This window comes from Bufo gargarizans, chromosome 3, assembly GCF_014858855.1.
Source record: "Bufo gargarizans isolate SCDJY-AF-19 chromosome 3, ASM1485885v1, whole genome shotgun sequence".
NCBI lineage: Eukaryota > Metazoa > Chordata > Amphibia > Anura > Bufonidae > Bufo > Bufo gargarizans.
Genome location: NC_058082.1, coordinates 351,606,389 through 351,629,744, shown reverse-complemented (window position 1 = coordinate 351,629,744; position 23,356 = coordinate 351,606,389). Strand labels below are relative to the sequence as shown.

Below are 23,356 nucleotides of genomic sequence, written 5' to 3'. Positions count from 1 at the left end.
CTTCCAAACCAAGATAGTATCGTGTTTTTTAATCCGGCTAGTTGATCCGAGATAGATTGCAATAGGGGGGAGTAATTTAATCTAAAAAGAGAGGACGGATCTGGACCGATCTTAACCCCTAAATATGTAATGTAGGGAGCTCCGCAATTAAAGGGAGAGTTTTCCATCAAGGATTTCCTGGTTGAATTTGGGACGTCTATTGCTATTATATGGGATTTGCTCATATTAATTTTGAAGTTCGAGTAGGAACTGAATTGGTCTAAGATCTTATAGATTAAAGGTAGAGCTTTAATAGGGTTGGTGTTCATTATTAACAAATCATCCGCAAAAGCGGCCACCTTGTGTTCACGTTGATTTATCTTAATCCCTACTATCTCCTTCTCCAATCTAAAAGCTTGAAGCAGTGTCTCCATCACAAGGACAAATAGAAGAGGAGATAACGGGCATCCCTGTCTGGTGCCATTCCTGATGTCAAAAGAGGGTGATAGGGTGTCGTTAATAATGATGGAAGCAGAAGCGTGGGAATATAAGGAAAAAATGGCTTTAATATATTCGTCTGGGAATTTAAATGCTTTAAGAACCTCCCTCATGTATTCCCAGCTTACTCTGTCAAAGGCTTTTTCTGCGTCCGTGCTAAGGAGGACCAGAGAACGTCTATGCTTTTTTGTAAGGTAAATAGCATTTAACACCTTGGCGGTATTATCTCTGCCCTCCCTACCACGGACAAAGCCAACTTGATCTTCTTTGATCAGAGAAGGCAGGAATGATGATAAGCGGGTCGCCAACATCTTAGCTAATAATTTCAGGTCTAGATTTAACAGTGATATTGGGCGGTAGTTAGAGCATTGGGAACTATCTTTCCCTTCCTTTGGAATCAGAGTGATATGTGCTCTGGTGATATCAGTGGATAGGGGGACACCAGACAGGGAGCTATTGAATATAGTGAGAAGGTATGGGCTTAATATCTTATGGAATGTGCGGTAGTATAAGGCAGGATAACCGTCCGGTCCCGATCTCTTCCCATTAGGAAGTTGTTTGATCGCTGTTTAAGTTCTAGCAGTGTAAATGGAGCTTGTAAAGTTTGAATCTGTGGGTCTGACAAGGATGGTAAGGCGAGAGATTTAAGAAAGGTGGTGATTGAATCCTTTGTAGAGTGAAGGGAAGAAATACCCAAATTTTTTCCTTCCTCTTTTATATTATATAAGGAGTAGTAGAACTTTTGAAATTGTTTGGCTATTTCTGGGGTGGTAGACACCTCCTCTTTGTTATTGACTTTGATCTTGTGTATATAGTTAAGAGATTTCCTTTGTTTGATACGTTGCATCATAAATTTGGAAGCCCTATCTCCATGCGCATAGTACTTATATTGCGCATGGAGGTAGTACTTAGCTGAGGCGGTATTAAGTAAGTTTTTTAGGGTGTTTTTAAGTTCTGTAAGCTCTTTCAGTTGGATTTTTAATAAGGAACTTTTGTGTATAGTTTCTAGTCTATGAATTTGGGTTAGGAGTTCGTCTACTTTTTTTTTCCTTTCCTTCTTAATTCTTGCACCCATACTGATGAATTGGCCTCTCATGTATGCCTTGTGCGTGTCCCATAATATGTGAGTAGATGTGTCAGGGAGAGTATTAAGTGAGAAGAATTCCTCCAAAAGTATTTGGGTAGATAGCTTGTTCTCATCTGAGGATATTAGCTGCTCGTTCAGACGCCATCTAAATGCCTTGGGGTCTAATGAAGGGGCTTGTATTGTGACGTATACTGGTGCATGGTCGGATAAAAATATATTCCCTATGTAAGCCTGCTTGCATAGATGAAGATGTTCTTTGGACACAAATACATAATCAAGTCGCTGATACGAGTTGTGGGGATTGGAGAAAAAGGTGTAATCCTTCTCGGAAGGGTTAAGGAGACGCCATACGTCGTGAACAGCTCCCTGATGCAATTTATTCCTAAGAAGCCTAAGTGCTTTTGAGGATAGGGCTGATCTTTGGGATGAGGAGTCCATAGCGGGGTTTAACACCATGTTCAGATCTCCGCCAAGCACCACTACGCCCTCTTTAAATGATTCCAACAGGGTGAGTACTTCAAGCAGCCAAGAAATCTGTTTGATATTTGGGGCATAGATGTTTGCAAATGTGTAAATCTGGTTAGCTATTTTGCCTTTTAGCATTATATATCTACCATCTACGTCCTGGGAATGAGAGATATATGAAAAAGGTAAACCCCTCCGGAAACCCACACTCACACCTCTGGAAGCAGCGGAATCCGAACCGCAATGATACCAATGCGGATACATGGATCTAGACATATCTGGGTATTTATTAAATTTGAAATGCGTCTCTTGGAGCATTAGAATTGAGCAATTTTCTTTTTTAGCTAGGGAGAATATCTGACTGCGTTTCGACGGAGCGTTAAAACCCTTGACATTAAAAGTGGCAATGCACAGGTCAGCCATTTACTGGATAAATGACAGAGTGTGTACCACTGCTAACTTCTAGTGAAGGATGTGAAGGTGCATTATCATTGTACTTAACCTTCCAGTGTGGAGTCAGGCTGCCGAAAAGTACCCCTTCCATTTGGGAATACATGAGTGACATCCTGTAATACCTGCCATAAAACCAACAATAAGATAAAAATAACAGTGAGAACAATCTAGAATATTGATTACACCAATACTTCATAAACATTAGTGGAGTAATACTCCAAAAGTAGAGTAAGGGGGGATTTCTACACATTATAATGTGATTTAATCTAGTACCCTCATACTATAAAGCTTATAGGCACTTAGTGAAGGACAATTATCACGCCTGCTATAGCATATCTCTTAGATAGGGATAAATTACTGAGGTTTGAGACCCAGATCGGGATAACTGACTAGAAAAACTAGAAAAATTAAATTTAACGTCTAATCAGTGAATCCCTGAAAAACTGGTGATCTTCTTTCAGGTTTGGAACCAGAAACCTTCAGGAATCATGAAGTGGGAGGCGTCTAGGAGTTGATTGACGGCTTCTTCTAGACCTTTGTGGTTTGCCTGGACGAGGAGTCTCCCATGGATCTGCAGACGGAAGCTCTGGAAGTGTATTAATATCTTGAATAAGATCCCAGTTCTCTATCGGCAGTTTATCAATTTGCAAAACCTCAAAGGCTTTGGGTAAGTCATTGTAAGAAGAGATGGATATGCGTTGACCGTTGTATATAAAGGATAATCCAAAAGGGAACAGCCATTTATACAAAATCTTCTTACTGCGGAGCCAATCTGTCAGCGGTTTAAGTACTCTTCTTTTTTTCAAAGTAGATTGGGCCAAGTCTTGAAATATAGCGACAGGGCTGTCCTCTAAAGCAAGATGTTGAATATTCCTTGCTTTACTAAGAATTGCCTCTTTCACTGGATAGTGCAGAAATTTGCATATGATGTCCCTAGGGGGATCCGCAGGCTGTGGTTTAGGGCGCAGGGCTCTGTGTGCTCTCTCTATATTAATTTCATGAGAGGAGTCCGGACCGAGTATTTGCAGGCATATGTTCATAATGGTTTCCGGTATTTCTGCTGGGCCCACTGATTCAGGTATACCCCTGAAGCGCAAGTTGTTGCGCCTGCTCCTATTTTCCTGATCTTCCAGGAGCGTATATAATGAGTTCAAATGCGTTTGATGCTGGATCAGTGTGGAGGAAACTGCAGACTGATGCGTGACAATAGCAGTCTGATTATCCTCCAGCGCTTCTACCCGCCTTCCAATATGGCGCATGTCCTCCTTTATGGCGGTAAGATCCGACCGTAGGGGTTTCAGAGCCTCTGATAAGGCATCTTTTAGAAATGAACGGGAGATGGGGAGGGTGTCAGCCTCAGGGGAGACCTCCCTTACCTTCTCTGCTGCCGCTGAGTGCTTCGGAGCGCCGCTTGCAGCTTTGGGTGTTCCGGGCGCCATCTTGATTTCTTTAGCAACATGTAGCTGCGCTGTTTTCTTTATGAATTTATCCATAGATTCGCTGCTTGTCGGGACTTTGGCTAGCCCTTGTGCTTCAGCAGGTTTGGATCCTCCAATCTTGACCATTTTTTCAGCTAAGTGACGCTAAATTAAGGCTTTGAGGGATACTGTAGAAGCAGAGCTTCACTTCATGCTGCCTCACAGCTCCGGCACAAGCTCCGCCCCCCATGATGATGATTTTTAATTTATATTTTTTTCTTACAAAGTCTCATATTCCACTAACTTGCGGCAAAAAATAAAAAATTCTAGGAACTCGCCATGCCCCTCAGGGAATACCTTGGGGTGTCTTCTTTCCAAAATGGGGTCACTTGTGGGGTAGTTATACTGCCCTGACAATTTAGGGGCCCAAATGTGTGGGAAGAACTTTGCAATCGAAATGTGTAAAAAATGACCGGTGAAATCCAAAAGGTGCACTTTGGAATATGTGCCCCTTTGCCCACCTTGGCTGCAAAAAAGTGTCACACATCTGGTATCGCCGTACTCAGGAGAAGTTGGGGAATGTGTTTTGGGGTGTCATTTTACATATAACCATGCTGGGTGAGAGAAATATCTTGGCAAAAGATAACTTTTCCCATTTTTTTTATACAAAGTTGGCATTTGACCAAGATATTTTTCTCACCCAGCATGGGTATATGTAAAATGACACCCCAAAACACATTGCCCAACTTCTCCTGAGTACGGCGATACCACATGTGTGACACTTTTTTGCAGCCTAGATGCGCAAAGGGGCCCAAATTCCTTTTAGGAGGGCATTTTTAGACATTTGGATCCCAGACTTCTTCTCACACTTTCGGGCCCTTAAAAAGCCAGGGCAGTATAAATACCCCACATGTGACCCCACTTTGGAAAGAAGACACCCCAAGGTATTCAATGAGGGGCCTGGCGAGTTCCTAGAATTTTATTTATTTTTTGCATAAGTTAGCGGATATTGATTTTTTTTGTTTTTTTTCTCACAAAGTCTCACTTTCCGCTAACTTAGGACAAAAATTTCAATCTTTCATGGACTCAATATGCCCCTCACGGAATACCTTGGGGTGTATTCTTTCCGAAATGGGGTCACATGTGGGGTATTTATACTGCCCTGGCTTTTTAGGGGCCCTAAAGCATGAGAAGAAGTCTGGAATATAAATGTCTAAAAATGTTTACGCATTTGAATTCCGTGAGGGGTATGGTGAGTTCATGTGAGATTTTATTTTTTGACACAAGTTAGTGGAATATGAGACTTAGTAAGAAAAAACAAAAACAAACAAAAAATTTCCGCTAACTTGTGCCAAAAAAAAATGTCTGAATGGAGCCTTACAGGGGGGTGATCAATGACAGGGGGGTGATCACCCATATAGACTCCCTGATCACCCCCCTGTCATTGATCACCCCCCTGTAAGGCTCCATTCAGACGTCCGTATGATTTTTACGGATACATGAATCGGATCCGCAAAACACATGCGGACGTCTGAATGGAGCCTTACAGGGGGGTTATCAATGACAGGGGGTGATCAGGGTGATCACCCCCCTGTCACTGATCACGCCCCTGTAAGGCTCCAATCAGACGTCCGTATGATTTTTACGGATCCATGGATACATGGATCGGATCCGCAAAACACATGCGGACGTCTGAATGGAGCCTTACAGGGGGGTGATCAATGACAGGGGGGTGATCAGGGAGTGTATATGGGTGATCACCCGCCTGTCATTGATCACCCCCCTGTAAGGCTCCATTCAGACGTCCGCATGTGTTTTGCGGATCCGATCCATGTATCCATGGATCCGTAAAAAATCATGCGGACGTCTGAATGGAGCCTTACAGGGGGGTGATCAATGACAGGGGGTGATCAGGGAGTGTATATGGGTGATCACCCGCCTGTCATTGATCACCCCCCTGTAAGGCTCCATTCAGACGTCCGCATGTGTTTTGCGGATCCGATCCATGTATCCATGGATCCGTAAAAATCATGCGGACGTCTGAATGGAGCCTTACAGGGGGGTGATCAATGACAGGGGGTGATCAGGGAGTGTATATGGGTGATCACCCGCCTGTCATTGATCACCCCCCTGTAAGGCTCCATTCAGACGTCCGCATGTGTTTTACGGATCCGATCCATGTATCCATGGATCCGTAAAAATCATACGGACGTCTGAATGGAGCCTTACAGGGGGGTGATCAATGACAGGGGGGTGATCAATGACAGGGGGTGATCAGGGAGTGTATATGGGTGATCACCCACCTGTCATTGATCACCCCCCTGTAAGGCTCCATTCAGACGTCCGCATGTGTTTTGCGGATCCGATCCATGTATCCGTGGATCAGTAAAAATCATACGGACGTCTGAACGGAGCCTGACAGGGGGGTGATCAATGACAGGGGGGTGATCAGGGAGTTTATATGGGGTGATCAGGGGTTCATAAAGGGTTAATAAATGACGGGGGGTGTAGTGTAGTGTTTGGTGCGACTTTACTGACCTACCTGTGTCCTCTGGTGGTCGATCCTAACAAAAGGGACCACCAGAGGACCAGGTAGGAGGTATATTAGACGCTGTTATCAAAACAGCGTCTAATATACCTGTTAGGGGTTAAAAAATTCGGATCTCCAGCCTGCCAGCGAGCGATCGCCGCTGGCAGGCTGGAGATCCACTCGCTTACCTTCCGTTCCTGTGAGCGCGTGCGCCTGTGAGCGCGCGCGCCTGTGTGCGCGCGTTCACAGGAAATCCCGGCCCTCGCAAGATGACGCGTATATGCGTCGTCGTGCACAGGGCTGCCGCCTCCGGACCGCACATCTGCGTTAGGCGGTCCGGAGGCGGTTAAGAGGAGACTCTGTGAATCAGGCCTTCATGGTAGAATATCTGCTAGGAAACCACTGCTAAGGACAGGCAACAGGCATAAGAGACTTGTTTGGGGTAAAGGACACAAGGAATGGACATTTGTCACAACCAGACAGCTGAGAAGCTCTGACGGAAGCCTTTCAGAACCTCCTCCTTGAGTTTTCTTTGGTTTTGGTTTTCAGTTCCTCATCTCGTTAGCCTCTCTCAGTTGTCATGTAGTTGGACTGATTGCATCCCTTTAAATTCCTCCCCATAATGCATTAGTGTGCGGTTTATACAGCTTCCTGGAGTGTGTGTGCATGCTGATCCTATTTCCCCCGTCTTCTACAAGTTAAGTGTTGTACATTCATTTGTGATGTTCTGTTTGCTGGATCCCAGTTGACCCTGACTCCCTCCGTGTCTAGTGTAGGGAGCCGGTGGTCGTGTCCCTTCACTATTGTAGGGTGTTCAGGTGTTATATAGTCGAGGTACGAGGATATGCGATCATCCACCATTGGGATTATCGCATAGGCTGAGCAGTAAGGGAGAGAGCCAAGTCTGATGCAGGGGTCTCCCTTTTTGTTCCTTAGTTTTGGATCCAGTGAGTCATATATTCATTTTGCATTGTCTTGTTTCCTGTACACCTTCCGTGACAACATTAGACTAGTGGAAATCTGTGCTTTGGTCTGATGAGTCCAAATTTTAGATCTTTGGTTCCAACCACCGTGTCTTTGTGCGACGTAGAAAAGGTGAACGAATGGACTCTACATGCCTGGTTCCCATAGTGAAGCATGGAGGAGGAGGTGTGATGGTGTGGGGGTGCTTTGCTGGTGACACTGTTGGGGATTTATTCAAAATTGAAGGCATACTGAACCAGCATGGCTACCACAGCATCTTGCAGTGGCATGCTATTCCATCCAGTTTGCGTTTAGTTGGACCATCATTTATTTTTCAACAGGACAATGACCCCAAACACACCTCCAGGCTGTGTAAGGGCTATTTGACCATGAAGGAGAGTGATGGGGTCCTGCGCCAGATGATCTGGCCTCCACAGTCACCGGACCTGAACCCAATCGAGATGGTTTGGGGTTAGCTGGACCGCAGAGTGAAGGCAAAAGGGCCAACAAGTGCTAAGCATCTCTGGGAATTCCTTCAAGAGTGTTGGAAGACCATTTCAGGTGACTACCTCTTGAAGCTCATCAAGAGAATGCCAAGAGTGTGCAAAGCAGTAATCAAAGCAAAAGGTGGCTACTTTGAAGTACCTAGAATATGACATATTTTCAGTTGTTTCACACTTTTTTGTTAGGTATATAATTCCACGTGTGTTAATTCATAGTTTTGATGCCTTCAGTGTGAATCTACAATTTTCATAGTCATGAAAATAAAGAAAACTTTTTGAATGAGAAGGTGTGTCCAAACTTTTGGTCTGTACTGTATATATATATATATATATATATATACACACACACATATATACACACATACATATATACTCCTCAAACCAAATTTAGAACTGAATTGGTCCCTAAAAAAAATAATGGGATTTGGAAACTTTATTGAAAATTTGATGAATTCCTGCTAAACTTAGAAGCCTTCTTACATCCCCAAAAACCAAAAGTACATTTGAAAAAGGATGCTAACATAATGTGAAATATAGTAAATGTGAGGTATGATTATCTGTCAGGTTTTGAAAACTACAAATTTTTTAAAATTTTCAGCAAATTTGAGATCCAGCCTGGCTTCTGCTGGGATGGGTTAAGTCTTGGAATTTTTGATCACCGCATTTCAAAAGCTTTAATGTTTTTCTTTTACGATTTACATAGATGAATTAGAGCTGCTTTTATTTAGAATAAGTTCCATATATTTTAAAGGAACCATTTGTAGTTATGTCAGGTGGTGAAATTTCACCTTTGTTTCTCTTTTACCTTTGTTTGTAGGGTTTTGTTTTTACCGTGTTCACTGTGCAATAAAAATTACATGTTAAAGGGGTTGTGCAGGAAATATACATTGATGGCCTATCATCAGGATGGGTCATCAATATGTGATGAATAGGGGTCCGACACCCCCGCAGATGAGCTGTTTCCTAGTCCCTACACTGCAGTCATCTCCCTTGTATCGGTGGCGCAGTGTAATTACAAATACTCCCTCCATTCAAGTGAATACAGCAAGTATTTGTAATTATGAGTCTTCCAAGACAACAGGCAGTGTAATGAAGAGGAAGGAGTGCTCATATGATGCGCGCCTCCTCTTAAAACAGTTGATTGGCAGGGGTGCTGGGTATCGGACCACTGCCGATCAGATACTGATAACTTATCCTGAGGATAGGTCGTCAATATGCATTGCCTGCATAACTCCTTTAACTTTAGTTTGTGGAGCAGTATAATTATGGAGATACCAAATCTATATAGTTTTTATGTTTTTCTACATATTGCTTTATGTCACCATATTCTGACACCCATAACATTTTTTAATTTTTTATTTGGGCTAAAGGATAGAATTCCATGAAAAGGTCCATTTGCATCACAAAGATTAAAAATATTACGGAGAGCTAACACCCATGTTAAATGGACAGAGAAGCAACAAGAAGGAATTGTTTGGAGTGATGAGCCCAGAATCTCCCTATTCAGTAGTGGTGGCATTAAGTAGGTAAAAAGAAGAACTGGAGCATGTTTGGATTGCACCGCAGCAACCATGTTGAAGTAATTATCTGGCGATGTATGACAGCAATAGATTTAGGCAGAATGTATGATTAATGGGACTGTAGTGTTGATTGCGAATATTCTAAATGCAAATTTTTATCGCGAATATTGGCACTTCGAGAAGATCTAGAATATAGTGCTATATCTTTGTAATTGCACATATTCTAGATTTTTTTTTGCATCGGTACCCATGATCCCTCACTGCTTCTTGCCTGTGGGCCAATGAGAAGGCTGCAATATCTTTGACTTTAGGAGTAGTGGGTTTTTTATTGCCAATTTTTGCAATCAAGAAAATAATGAATGGAGATCACGAATTCTCAAATTCGTGAATATATGATGAATATTCACACAAATTCCCCTGAAGCTCATCACTGTGGGGACTGTAAATGGCAAAATAATAAATAAATAAAATACTCAAGATCCAAACTGAAGCCTTCTACACGTGATTCAGCTCCATGTCATGTTGCTGCTGTGTGCAAAAATAGTTTTTGGGATAATCATATTACACTGGAGCAATGGATTAGAAATAGCCCTGACCTTAACCGCACTGAAAATCTCTGGAGCTGACTAAAGAAACTTGTTAATCAGAAGCAAACAAGGAATAAAACATGATTACGGTAATAAATTAAAAAAAATGCTATTTTGATTTCCAATTATAACACCTGAAGAACTAAACAAAAATTGGTTCATTCAATGGGAAAGCATTGCAAAGTCGCAATAAGACAAAATAAGTACCGAACTAACTAACACTGTAAAGGTGTTTTTGATTATTCATTTTTTTCTGTGTTTCATTTCTCTTCTCTATAACAGTTTTTCTACTATGCATTCTATCAATAAATTTGCTGCTTTACAATCTGCTAGAAATTACTTTTCAAATGACTTGTATTATGTGTAACTTGTATTATGGTATGGCATTATTACAAAACATACTGGTGCCATGAGGCATTAAATGTAAAAAATGCAATTAAAATAGTTTCCACAATTTTGCCCACTGGTGTATATTAAAAGTTTGAAAAAAGTTTGAAAAAAAGTCAGCCACATGTAATGTTTTCTGCCAAAAGTTGGACGAAAGATCTTTTGTTCAAAGAAATAACATTTGTGAGCAAAATATCCTTCTTTGACGAAGGATCTTTCTGGGAACTTTCCTTCAATCAATCGGTTTCATCGAACGTTTGTGGCCAGCTTAAACAACTGTAATGACCAATGTGGACTAAAAAGTGCATGGCTGTGTCTTGTGAAATGATCGTTTAAAAGATGATTGTTTGGAATAATACATTTTTTACTGACTAGCATAGAACCAGATTGTTTTCTTATGGGATTCTTTTTGCCTCCTGACAAATGTTCTTTTGCATTTTTATGTCTACCTGCCCGGTTTGGTTTTAACAGAACTTTTCCATTTGTTCAGATTGTGAACAGAGCTGACTGACATTTTCAAGTCTTTGGATATCTTTTTTTATATCCATGTATCAATTACAAAATGTAACTACCTCTGCATGCAACCTTTTGATAAGGGAAATCTGTGCTATTTCATGATGATTGCAATCAACTTTACCTGACTAAGGGTACTTTCACACTTGCGGCAGAGGATGCAAAAACTGATGGCATTTGTCAGATGGATCAGGATCCTGATCTATATGACAAATGCATTGAAATGGCGGATCTGTCTTTTCGGTGTCATCTGGAAAAACGGATTTATTTATTTTAAAAAAAAAATTGCGGTCTGAGCATGCGCAGACCGCAATGCTGGATCCGTTTTTCTGGAACACTCGGGACGAGGAAAAAAATTCCGGATCCGGCATATCATGCTGCGGTATTATCTCCATCCTGAAAAGTCAAATAGACTGAACTGAAGATATCATGATGCATCCTGAACAGATTGCTCTCCATTCAGAATGCATTAGGATAAAACTGATCAGTTCTTACCTGCTACAGAGCCCCTATGACAGAACTCAATGCCAGAAAAGAGTAACGCTAGTGTGAAAGTACCCTAATACTCCTAAATGAAAAAAAGTTACTTTGCTTTTTTAGTTATATGATGAAGGCTTTTAAGTTTTTTTTTATTTTTAATTTTTTATTTATACTCTCTTCCTTCTAATGGCTCCCATATACCTAAACATAATTGAATAGAGCCAAGACTATAAGGCCCCTTTCACACGAGCAAATTTTCCACGTGGGTGCAATGCGTGATGTGTACTATTTCCAAATGATCCACTGGACCCAGGAAATAAGGAGATACGGTTCAATAGTCAGACTATAATTCCTGTTTCTGGCTGTTTTTTATATTTTTAAAATATAACTTTTATTTCTATTTTAATAAACACCATAGCCACAAAAAACATATACATTTAAAACTGGCATATGGAGGGCAAACTGCTGTTAGAGGACTATAGGTTTACCAGTCACTGTTTTTCTATTGGTGGGCCGAGATTTTTATTTATCTCTTTCAATAGAGTGTAAGGTGCGTGTCTGTAATGTCAGCCGACATCAGACGCCTTGCAGCTATCACTCTTGCGAGTTTAATACCCTACCTACAGTGCTGTATTTATGCGTGTCTGATGTGTTATCAGGCATTCATAGCGGCTCCTACCGCCCGCACTTATACCTATTATCTGCCCCTATAATATGCATGTATATGCGGCGTCTGCAGATCGCCATTCAATTAGTCATTCTTTGCCCTGCCATATCCTTTAAAAACTACTGATGCAGCTCCCCCTGACATGTTTCACCGCGATGCGGCTTCTTCAGGGGGGTAAGGAGCTACTGACAACACAAATGTTTTGTTTATGGGATCGTATATATCCAAAAGGCGGGATTCCTACCACATGATGTCCAATGAGATTATCTCTCGTGTTGATAGGCATGCAGAAGGGCCAATCCAGATGCGGTATCATCAGTCAGGGAGATCGGGTTATCAACTAATCACATTGTTTCTTATGCGCTTGCGTTCGGCACTTAGTATCTTTTTGTTACAGCTGTCATCTGCGCTTGCGTCGGGACTTCAGATTTTTTACTCAATCTCAGTGGCATCAGTGCGCCTGCATAACCACTTTGAATTGCCTCCCTATTAGGGAATTTCCCCCTGAAGAAGCCGCATCGCGGTGAAACATGTCGGGGGAGCTGCATCAGTAGTTTTTAAAGGATATGGCAGGGAAAAGAATGACTAATTGAACGGCGATCTGCAGACGCCGCATATACATGCATATTATAGGGGCAGATAATAGGTATAAGTGCGGGCGGTAGGAGCCGCTATGAATGCCTGATAACACATCAGACACGCATAAATACAGCACTGTAGGTAGGGTATTAAACTCGCAAGAGTGATAGCTGCAAGGTGTCTGATGTCGGCTGACATTACAGACACGCACTTTACACTATATTGAAAGAGATAAATAAAAATCTCGGCCCACCAATAGAAAAACAGTGACTGGTAAACCTATAGTCCTCTAACAGCAGTTTATTATAGTCCTCTAACAGCAGTTTATTATTAAAATAGAAATAAAAGTTATATTTTAAAAATAAAAAAAAACGGCCAGAAACAGGAATGCGTGATGTGAACGCACAGCACCCGCACTGAATCCTGACCCATTCATTTCAATGGGTCTGTGTACATGAGTTTTTTTTCTGTGTGAAATACGCAACATGTTCTATATTCACGCAAGCCCTGGCATCCAGAATCAAGTGCGGATGCAATGTGTTTTTAACTGATGGTTGCTAAGAGATGTTGTTTGTAAATCTTCCGTTTTTTTATCATGCCCGTGAAAAACGCATAAAAAAGCATTGCACCCACACAGAAAAAACTGAATGCAATCGCAGACAAAATTGACTGAACTTGCTTGCAAAATGGTGCGAGTTTCACTGAACGCACTCTGAACGCATCCGGAGCCAATCTGTCACGCTTATGCGAAAGGGGTCTAAGAGTGTGACACAGCAGCAATCTGTGTAATGAAAATCTTGCATCCTTTATAGAGTAAGGGAGGGTCCCATGTATGGATCGCAGCACCAATGCAATTTCTAGATGCAGTTGTGCTCAGGTAGTTTTCTATTGCTTTTTGTTTAACAAGTAACTGTTAAAACTTCTTGAACACCCCCTTTGAAATGTATATTTTCTCAAACAGATTGTCAACAGATTGGAGGAGATTTATCAAGCTGGTGCAAAGGAACACTGGCTTAAAGGGGTTGTCCAGGTTCAGAGCTGAACCTGGACAGCCCTCCATTTTCACCCCCCTGACATGAGCATCGGAGCAGTTCATGCTCCGATGCTCTCCTTTGCCCTGCGCTAAATCGCGCAGGGCAAAGGCATTTTTCTGAGTTCCGGTGACATACCGGGCTCTCTATGGGGCTGACAGGCAGCCCGGTGACGTCACCGGCACTGATGGGCGGGATTTGGCTCTGCCCTAGCCAGTAAAACGGCTAGGGCAGAGCTAAAGCCCGCCCCTCACAGCCGGTGACATCACCGAACACACTGCCGGGTGGAAGTTACCGCCCGGCAGTGTGTTATTGAAAACACAAGAGCCTGTGCCCTGCGCGATCTAGCGCAGGGCACTGGAGCGCATCGGAGCATGAGATGCTCCGATGCCAGGCTCAGGAGGGCTGCCGGGCTGAAAATAAGGGTATGTCCGGGCTCAGCTCTGAACCCGGACAACCCCTTTAATTGCCCATAGCAAGCAATGAGATACCACCTTTTGGTTTTCCTTTACACATTTTCGATAAATGTACCCCTTTGTGTTTTAAGTCAACAGTATATTCAATAAAAAGTAAGAAACTAAGGATTTACCTGCATTCCAAGACTAATGGTATTCAACATGATGAGTGCAAACATCAAGTATTCAAAATATGAAGATGTAACCAAATACCAGACCTTATACTGGTAAGGGTTTTTTGGGATGTACCGACGCAGAGGACGGGCCTTTAGGGCATACTGTACACACTGTCTCTGTTGGGTAAAAAACATTCAGTTATATCTGCCATAATATTAAGTAGAATAAATAAAGTAATGATTGACTGGTCTAATTTTTTCACAAATTAAAGGGGTATTCCCATTACAATGACCACTGTTTACTCTGTTAATGATGTGCCAGTGATCATTTTTGTAAATATATTGTATTGGCAAATTCCCACCCTTCTTGATAAAATTCTTTCCCTCCTACGTCATTGTTGTCATATGGTATCTCATAGATATGGCCACCGCTCGCCTCCTGAATTCATGGGCTGCGCTTGCGCAGAAGACACTTTATTTTCACCCAGCTGGCCGCTCATTGCAGTCCTGAAAGCGCACGCTGCTGCGCATGTGCAAGGCTTATGTCTTCAGTGCCGCGTCTCATACAGAGCCACGCATGTCCTGTATGCAGCGCAGCTCTGTATGAGATGCTGCACTAAAGAAATAAGCTTTGCGCATGCACGGCAGTGTGAGCTTTCAGGACTGCTATGAGCGGCCGACTGGGTGAAAAAAATTCGGAAGAGAAGCCGTGGCCATAGGAGACACATGAACGAGCACGCAAGGAGTATGATTTCAGAAAGAGGTGTGGCAGGGCTTCACTCAAACTGCTAAGCCAGCCGAGCCTTAGAAGCATGAATCCAGGAAGTGAACAGCAGAGATGGCTGCAGGTGAGGACGAATTAGCAAGATGGGAAGACCCCTTTAATAGTGTAAGCAAATCTAAAAAAAATGGTATTATATCTTATCAGAGAAAAATTACTCTTTCATTACTTATTTGGCTTTTCTACTGATCCCCTCTGCTTTACTAAGGTCCTGGCCGGTCTGTGCATTGGGGACCACAATTTTCAGTCCCCAATGCACAGGTAACATCCAGGTGGTTTCCGCAGACGGATGCAAAACAATTCAACTTGAACATGATATTTTTTTGTGGTGAGGAGGCATGGAGAAAACCCCCACAGTAGCACTCTGTAGTACTTCTGTAAGGTCCCATGCCTCTGTTCCGCACCATTCAAGTAAAAGAGTCCGCATCCATGATGCAGTGTTAAAATAGCCGTGCGCATAAACCCTAACTCTCAATTGCCTGCTCAAATATGTCTTCAGTAAAGATAAGTTAGCAGCTTACTAAATGTTCAGATTACATAGGAGTCTATGGAGGGAGGGGGAGGATGAGAAGAAGGAGGGAGGGTGCTGGAGAGAGGCAGAGAAACAGAGATAGTACTGCTGGCTTGTGTTTTGCTGTCTCATTTCACTGCTTGATGCACTGCTGGATCCAATACTGCTGCTGCTTGTCAGGGTGTGCTACAGAAAGAAGAGTAGAATTGCCTATTTTTCTATCGGTAGTGTATGGGCAGTGCCGAGAGGAGATACTGTTAAAAAAAACACCAAAGACAAGTCATATAGTGGCCAGATATAGTGTTATTCCTTATGTATAGACATCCTAAAACGTTTAAAAAATGGCTTAATGTACCATAATATGCCTAAACCTCAATCAATTGCCTTGAAACTTTGCACAACCTAAGATCTCAGCTTCCCAAACCTATCCTAAGTTTAATTGATTTCAGTTAACCACAAGGCAAATGAGTGACATTAAGCTTGTTTTTTGGGGAGCTTAATGTGGCTTAACGTACATAAAACAACTAAGATGTTAACCGATTTTCCCCCAAATTCACATACTATAAGACTTATCTATTCAAATAGATCCCTAAAATAATCATTGCTTTTAGTAAAAACATAGCACACTGATTATTATTTTTTTTTAAATATGACATTGGGGGGCATGACTTCATATACCTAGTTTTCTGTCAACGTTACCGTTATATTGCAATAACTCAGGCTACAAGAGGAAAATTATTTATTTATTAAACTATATAAACCAAAACATAATAGTGATCTTGGAGGAAAACTTCAACCTGTATCCATAACCTTTCGGTATGTGCCTATAGATGATAGAAAGCACCGTCTAGAATGAAGAATACATGAGCAATCCATTACAGAGGAGGTAGTGAGGGTAATAAGTATGCACATTATTATCTATGGCATACATTTTTTTTTTTTTTTAAGTGGCCAAAACCAATATAACCCTACTTGATCGGTCTTGAAATGTCACCTCTATTTTACTCTGTGAGTGCAATCTTACATTCCACTCTACTAACAAAGTCGGATAGAAGTGACATTTCAGAACCAAACAGCTGTTCTAGGGCAGATCACTTCTCCTCCACATACGATTTGCAACAGCGATCTGCCCTGGAACAGCTGACAAAGCGTTGGAATGCATTACCTAGTAGAGGTCACACATTTAATCGCCAAAAAAATGCAGGGATTACATTAAAATGTGTGACCACATCCAGTCAAGGAATAAAATAGTTTAATGTGAATAACTTTTGGTATGTTTTCTCAAATGACCCAAAATCTTCAGAATATGTTGGCATAGAGAGAGTCTAGTAGGATGGGAAGTTTGGGGGAAATTGGTTAACATCCGAGTTGTTTTTTGTACTTTAAGCCACATAAAGCTCCCCAAAAAACAAGCTTAATGTCACTCATATGCCTTGTGGGTAGCCAAATTACATGAAACTTCCAGGATAGGTTTGATAAGCTGGGACCTTGGGTTGTGCAAAGTTTCAAGGCAATTGATTGAGGTTTAGGCACATGGTACATTAAGCTAAATGTTTTTGAAAAGGAATAAAATAGAGGTTTAGGCACATTATGGTACATTAAGCTACATTAAGCCATTTTCACATTAAATGTTTTAGGATATCCCCTTCACACATTGCAGCTTATCCTAAAAAGTCATCTGAAGTGAACTTTACACTTAAAATACAGAAATCTGCAGAAGATTATCTTACTTGATTTTTGTTTAATTCACAGTTCTTATATTCCTGCTCTCCTTGTTCTTGAAAGGTTACAATGACAAAGCCAACAAAAATATTCATCATGAAGAAAGCAATGAGAATGATGTAGATAATGAAATAGACAGCAATTTCGATGCGGTAATTGTAGATAGGTCCCATGTCCTCGGTGTGCGAGTCTATAGCTCTGTATAGTAACCTGTGTAAATAAAAAATAAATATCCATACACACCGGAAATATTATCTCTCTGGCATATTGAATTAGATAATTAAACACATCCAATCAGGGTTGCTGACGAATTATCTAAAACAGAGCTGAGCAACCTCTCCAGCTGCTATGAAACGACAACTTCCAGCATGCATACTTGTCTAGGTGTTCTTGTATGTAGAACTGAATAAAGTATTGTGGACATTGTACATTCAGAAGAGTTGGACTGCCAGAAATGGCTGATCCCTGATTAAAAGAAAGGACTGAAGCTCTGTAAAATTACAACCTAAGAATACTTTAACAATATTTCACATTTTAAAAGCGAATCAATCCTTCTTTTTAAAGGGAGTCTTTCACCTAATCTGAGGGTTTTAGACCGCTCAGATCAGGTTATAGACTCTTTGACCCTTATTACAATGGTACTTTTCTGTGTCCCTCGTCCAGATAAAGGGAAAAAAAAAAAAACTTTTTAAACGTATGAAAATTAGCTTCTGAAGGTGCCCAGGGGCAGCGTTACTGGGCGATGTGCCCAGAAAAACACACCTCTTTCAGCCCTCTGGCCCGCCATTATGTCCTATTATTACCTCCTCCTCTGTCTCCGGCCGGCGGACATCACGAGCGGCAAGAGAAGAAGTCAAGCTGAGAAATGGCCCGCACCTGCGCAGTGCTCTGCCCATTATGGGCAGAGGAACAGCTTTTCATATTACGCATGCGCCAGCCGGCTGTCTTTAGTTGGCCGGCGCATGCGCAATATGGGCACCTTCAGAAGCTCATTTGCATACATTTAAAAAGTGTCTTTTTCATGATCTGGACGAGGGACACAGTAAACAAAGGTACCATTGAAGTGAGGGTCAAAGAGTCTATAACCTGATCTGAGCGGTCTAAAATCCCCTTTAAAATGCACTGGTTACAACTGAAAAATGAGAGAAGGTTATGTTTACTCTCATTTACTCTCAGGAATAAAAACTAGTTACAAAAGCTTCAAATAAGCTGGTACATGTTAACTCAGAATCATTATCTACTTCAGTAAAAAACAAGGCTTACAGTAAAAATATATTCGTTATATTGACTGCTATTGCAATTCATTAGATGTCATCAGAAATTGCAAAATCCTAAGTATAAGCCAATAACCACAAAGGATGAAAAAAATAAGTGAAAAATAAAGAATAGTGTAAAGGGTATAGAGAGGAATAAGGGGAAGAAATGAACGGAAGGGGAATGAGGTATAGAGTGTTATTCCCATGCCTTTCGCTAATACCTAGATGACAGACTCGCACCAATCCCACCTATATATGTTAATGCCACGGTGTCAGCTTCTTGACATCACTTGTAAAGCTCTCCTATCAGACTAGAGAATTCTGTGGAGTAGAGGAACAGAGAAACAGAATTCCATCTAAGATAGAACTTGTCCCCCTGAGTGTGCAATTAGTTCTTCCATTTTAAATAGATGTCAGAGCTCAGCAGCCCATTCACAGAGAGGGCACAACCGTAGATTTCCAATGTCTCGGTATCACTAATCGTGCCTCTGTGAGAAAGAACCTTAGGGCACTCTTCTTTATTTGAGCTAAAGTCCCTGATACTAGCGAAAGAAGAGTCACTTTTGGTACGTTGGGCACTTTCTTCCCTTAGAATTTGCCGTAAACCTGGAGCACTTTATCTCAAAATTTGCTTATGGTGGGGCAAGACTACCATATATGTAACACGGTTCCCTCCTCCTGTCCACATCTCCAACATAAGCTGGATACATTAGGGAACATGTCAGACAGTAATACCACCTGGAGAGAATCTTAAAGTTCTTCACTCTTGCGTGGGCTGCTACAGACAATCCATGAGAGAACATGCACATCTTGGGAATGTCCTCCAGTGAAAAAGTTAGTTGTAGATCTACTTCCCATTTTCAAAAATAGGGAGCTACATCTGAATTGCTCTGATCCAACAGAATCTTATACATCTGTGAAAACAATCTGAAGTGAGTGTCAAGCTGTATAAAAAGAATGTCAAAGTCTGTTAAGTTATGACTAAGCTATTGGCTGAGTAAGCTATTTAGGAAACTGTGCATATGTAAGCCACAAAGAGCCTCTAAGCCTGTCATCCAGATTAAGGTATTTAAAAGACACTACTTTTACATTTATGGCATCTTGGACCTGGGGATAGAAAGATCTATTCCATATTAGGAACCTGTCTAGCCTTAGTCCAAGGGCAAAAGCAGGATTGCCAATAAGGGGCATCATAGGAGCTGGCCTCTGTGATATCTGAAATTTCAAGACCCAGCTGTCCCATTGAGTAAGAGCATGAAAAACTAAGAAGGGCCATTCCTCTAATGGTGGTCTATCATCACCCATGGAGTAATCAACAGGTCCATTGGGGAAAATTCTTGTTCCAGCTGGACCCAAAGTTTCAGAGATGACCTATTAGACCAGTTTAAGATCCACATGAGGGTCGCTGAAGCATGGTACAGCTTTAAGTCTGGCAGTCCCACTCCCCTTTACTTCTGGGTTTGGTCAATACCTTAATGTTAATCCTAGGTTTACTCGTACCCCACACAAAACGTGTTATGGCTCTGTGAAGAGTCAAAAAGAATTTACCTGTTACACATATGGGTATTGTTTGAAAGCGATACAAAAATCTCGGCAAAATATCCATTTTGACTATACTCATCTTGCCAAACCATGACAGAGATTTCAATGAGTGTCACAGCAGGTCTTCTAGGGTCTTCCTCTGCAATGGTAAATAATTGCGCGGATATAGTAGGTGTAAATGAGTCGGGAATCGGGATCTGTAACCCTAAGTAGTTAAGGCTCTGAATCTGCCAGCGAAAAGAGAAATTGCTTTGTACAAGGAGCACATCAGTTGCAGGGAGCGATATTTTCAACATTTCACTTTTGAGATTAATCTTGAAGCTGCTGAGATAGCCAAACCAAAACTTAAATTTGCTAAGAATAGATGCGAGGGCTCGAGAGTATGAGGGCTTGAGTCCTACAGGAGGAGATCATCCGCATAAAAGTTGCCAGCTTATGCTGGCAATCCCCACCACATATTCCAAAAATGTCTGTATTCCTTCTCAGCGCATTGGCTAGATGTTCCATTACCAAGACGTACAGCAGGGGTGATAGAGGGCACCCTTGTCGAGTCCCATTTCGAATATTAAAAGAGAGTGCTAGGATACCATTAGCTCGGACTCTGGCTGTGGGATTGGTGTAAAGGGCACAAACCCTATCCACAAAGCTAGGCCCTAAGCCTATTTGTTTCAGAGAAACTATCATAAATCTCCAATGCACCCTATGAAATGCTTTTTCAGTAGGAGACACAGAGGAACCTGATGACTACGCGCGCTGGAAATAAAATTGATAGTACGTATGGTGCTAACCCTAGCCTCTCTGCTTGGCACAAAGCCTACTTGATCTACTTGAACAGTTTAAAATACATTTAATGTCACAATTAATTATGGGTTGATAATTATTGCAGATGGTCACATCTTTGTTAGGTTTCGGTATCACGACTATATGTGCCTCTAACGCTTGTTTAGGAAAAGGGCAGGAAGTGGTGATGCTATTAAATACTTTCTAGAGGAAAGGTACTAGGAGGTCTCAACATTTCTTGAAAAAAGGTGCAGTAAACCCACCTGGACTCTTCCTCCTGTCAGAGGTCAAAATCTCTTTGATCTCCATCTCCGAGAATGCCTACTCCATTGTAGAGCTCACCTCTTCAGATATTGAGGGCAGTGCCTTTTCTTCTTCACATGTTTTGATGTGGTTGTCTAAGTCTTAAGTCTGCATATCAGCCAATTAGCCCCTAATGTTATATAGTGATTCATAATATGATTTAAAAACCTCAGCTATTTTGGGTGGATGGTAAACTGATATGCCCCTTGTATCTTTAATAGTGGGAATGTAACTTGCTTGTTGGCGAGCATGTATGAGTCTCGCTAGGGCTTTCCCAGGTTTGTTGGAGTTTTCAAACAGGTAACTGCGAAACCTTTTGGCATTTCTAGATTTGGTGAGAACCTTCTGAAGGTGATCTCGGGCCAGGGTAATCTCAGTGAGGAGCCCTGAATCCAGTGATTCTTTATGTGAATACTCTAATGCAGTTACCTGGGACATTAACTGTTGTACTTTGGTGGCCTGTTCCCTCTCGAGTTTAGCTCCATTTTGGATAAATGCCCCTTGTAAGACACATTTTAGTGCTTCCCATTGCAGAGGAAGAGCCGAAAGATCCAATGAGTGATCCATTATGAAACCCTCAATGGCTGGCTGCAGATCACCCAGACATACACTGTCACAAAGGAGAGCCTCATTTAGGCACCAAGTCCACTGCCTAGCCACTAGTTCTGGTAATTCCAAAGACAGGAATATTGGGGAGTGGTCAGACCAGATGGAGGTCTCTATATGCATGTTGGGTGGAAGGTAAATGCATAGTGAAAGATCAGGAACAGATCCAGTCTACTGCAAGATTGATGGGCTGGGGAAAAATAGGTGTAGTCCCTGTCCTTAGGGTGCAGGATGCACCTTATACAGTTGCAAGAAAAAGTATGTGAACCCTTTGGAATGATATGGATTTCTGCACAAATTGGTCATAACATTTGATCTGATCTTCATCTAAGTCACAACTATAGACAATCACAGTCTGCTTAAACTAATAACACAAAGAATTAAATGTTACCATGTTTTTATTTAACACACCATGTAAACATTGACAGTGCAGGTGGAAAAAGTATGTGTAACCCCTAGACTATGACATCTCCAAGAGCTAATTGGAGTGAGGTGTCAACCAACTGGAGTCCAATCAATGAGATGAGATTAGAGGTGTGTGTTACAGCTGCCCTGCCCTATTAAAAACAAAAAACAAAAAAAAAAAACACACCAGTTCTGGGTTTGCTTTTTACAAGAAGCATTGCCTGGTGTGGATGATGCCTCGCACAAAAGAGCTCTCAGAAGACCTACGATTAAGAATTGTTGGCTTGTATAAAGCTAGAAAGGGTTATAAAGGTATCTCCAAAAGCCTTGCTGTTCATCAGTCCACGGTAAGACAAGTTGTCTATAAATGGATAAAGTTCAGCACTGCTGCTACTCTCCCTAGGAGTGGCTGTCCTGTAAAGATGACTGCAAGAGCACAGTACAGACTGCTCAATGAGGTGAGGAAGAATCCTAGAGTGTCAGCTAAAGACTTAATAAAGTCTCTGGCATATGCTAACATCCCTGTTAGCGAATCTACAATATGCAAAACACTAAACAAGAATGGATTTCATGGGAGGAGACCACAGAGGAAGCCACTGCTGTCCAAAAAAATCATTGCTGCACGTTTACAGTTTGCACAAGAGCACTTTGATGTTCCACAGCAGTACTGGCAAATATTCTGTGGACAGATGAAACCAAAGTTGAGTTGTTTGGAAGAAACACACAACACTATGTGTGGAGAAAAAAAAAAGCACAGCACACCATGGTGGTGGGGGCATCAGGGTTTGGGGCTGCTTTGTTGCATCAGGGCCTGGACGGATTGCTATCAAAGGAAAAATGAATTCCCAAGTTAATTAAGGCATTTTGCAGGAGAACTTAAGGCCATCTGTCCACCAGCTGAAGCTCAACAGAAGATGAATGTTGCAACAGGACGACGACCCAAAGCATAGAACAGAATGACTTAAACAAGAAAATATGCCTTCTGGAGTGGCCCAGTCAGAGTTGCATTGTTTTGCTTGAGAAATTGCCGAGTGAGGGTCCATTGATTTTCCCATGGAGGAATCCAACAAGTGCTCCAAGTTCATGTTAAAGTCACCCCCTAGCAATATGACCCCTTTCAGAGAAGGCATCTAATTTGGACAAGATACCCGTTAGCGCTTTACTTTGTCTTAAGTTCGGTAAGTATAGGTTCCCGAGGGTGTACGTTCTCTCATGGATC

At 41.8% G+C, this 23,356-nt stretch overlaps 1 protein-coding gene across 4 annotated transcripts in view; it reads right to left on the bottom strand.

Annotated features, from left to right (window-relative positions):
* The window catches only part of CACNA1S (calcium voltage-gated channel subunit alpha1 S), a 1,015,758-nt gene that overhangs the window by 459,137 nt on the left and 533,265 nt on the right, over window positions 1-23,356 (bottom strand). For all 4 annotated transcript variants that reach the window (XM_044287793.1, XM_044287791.1, XM_044287794.1 and 1 more), the window contains exons 26-27: window positions 17,254-17,455; window positions 14,250-14,408 (exon numbers count right to left, since the gene is read on the bottom strand). In XM_044287793.1, the coding sequence (XP_044143728.1) occupies window positions 14,250-14,408; window positions 17,254-17,455 (361 nt within the window). The remainder of the gene's footprint in view (window positions 1-14,249; window positions 14,409-17,253; window positions 17,456-23,356) is intronic.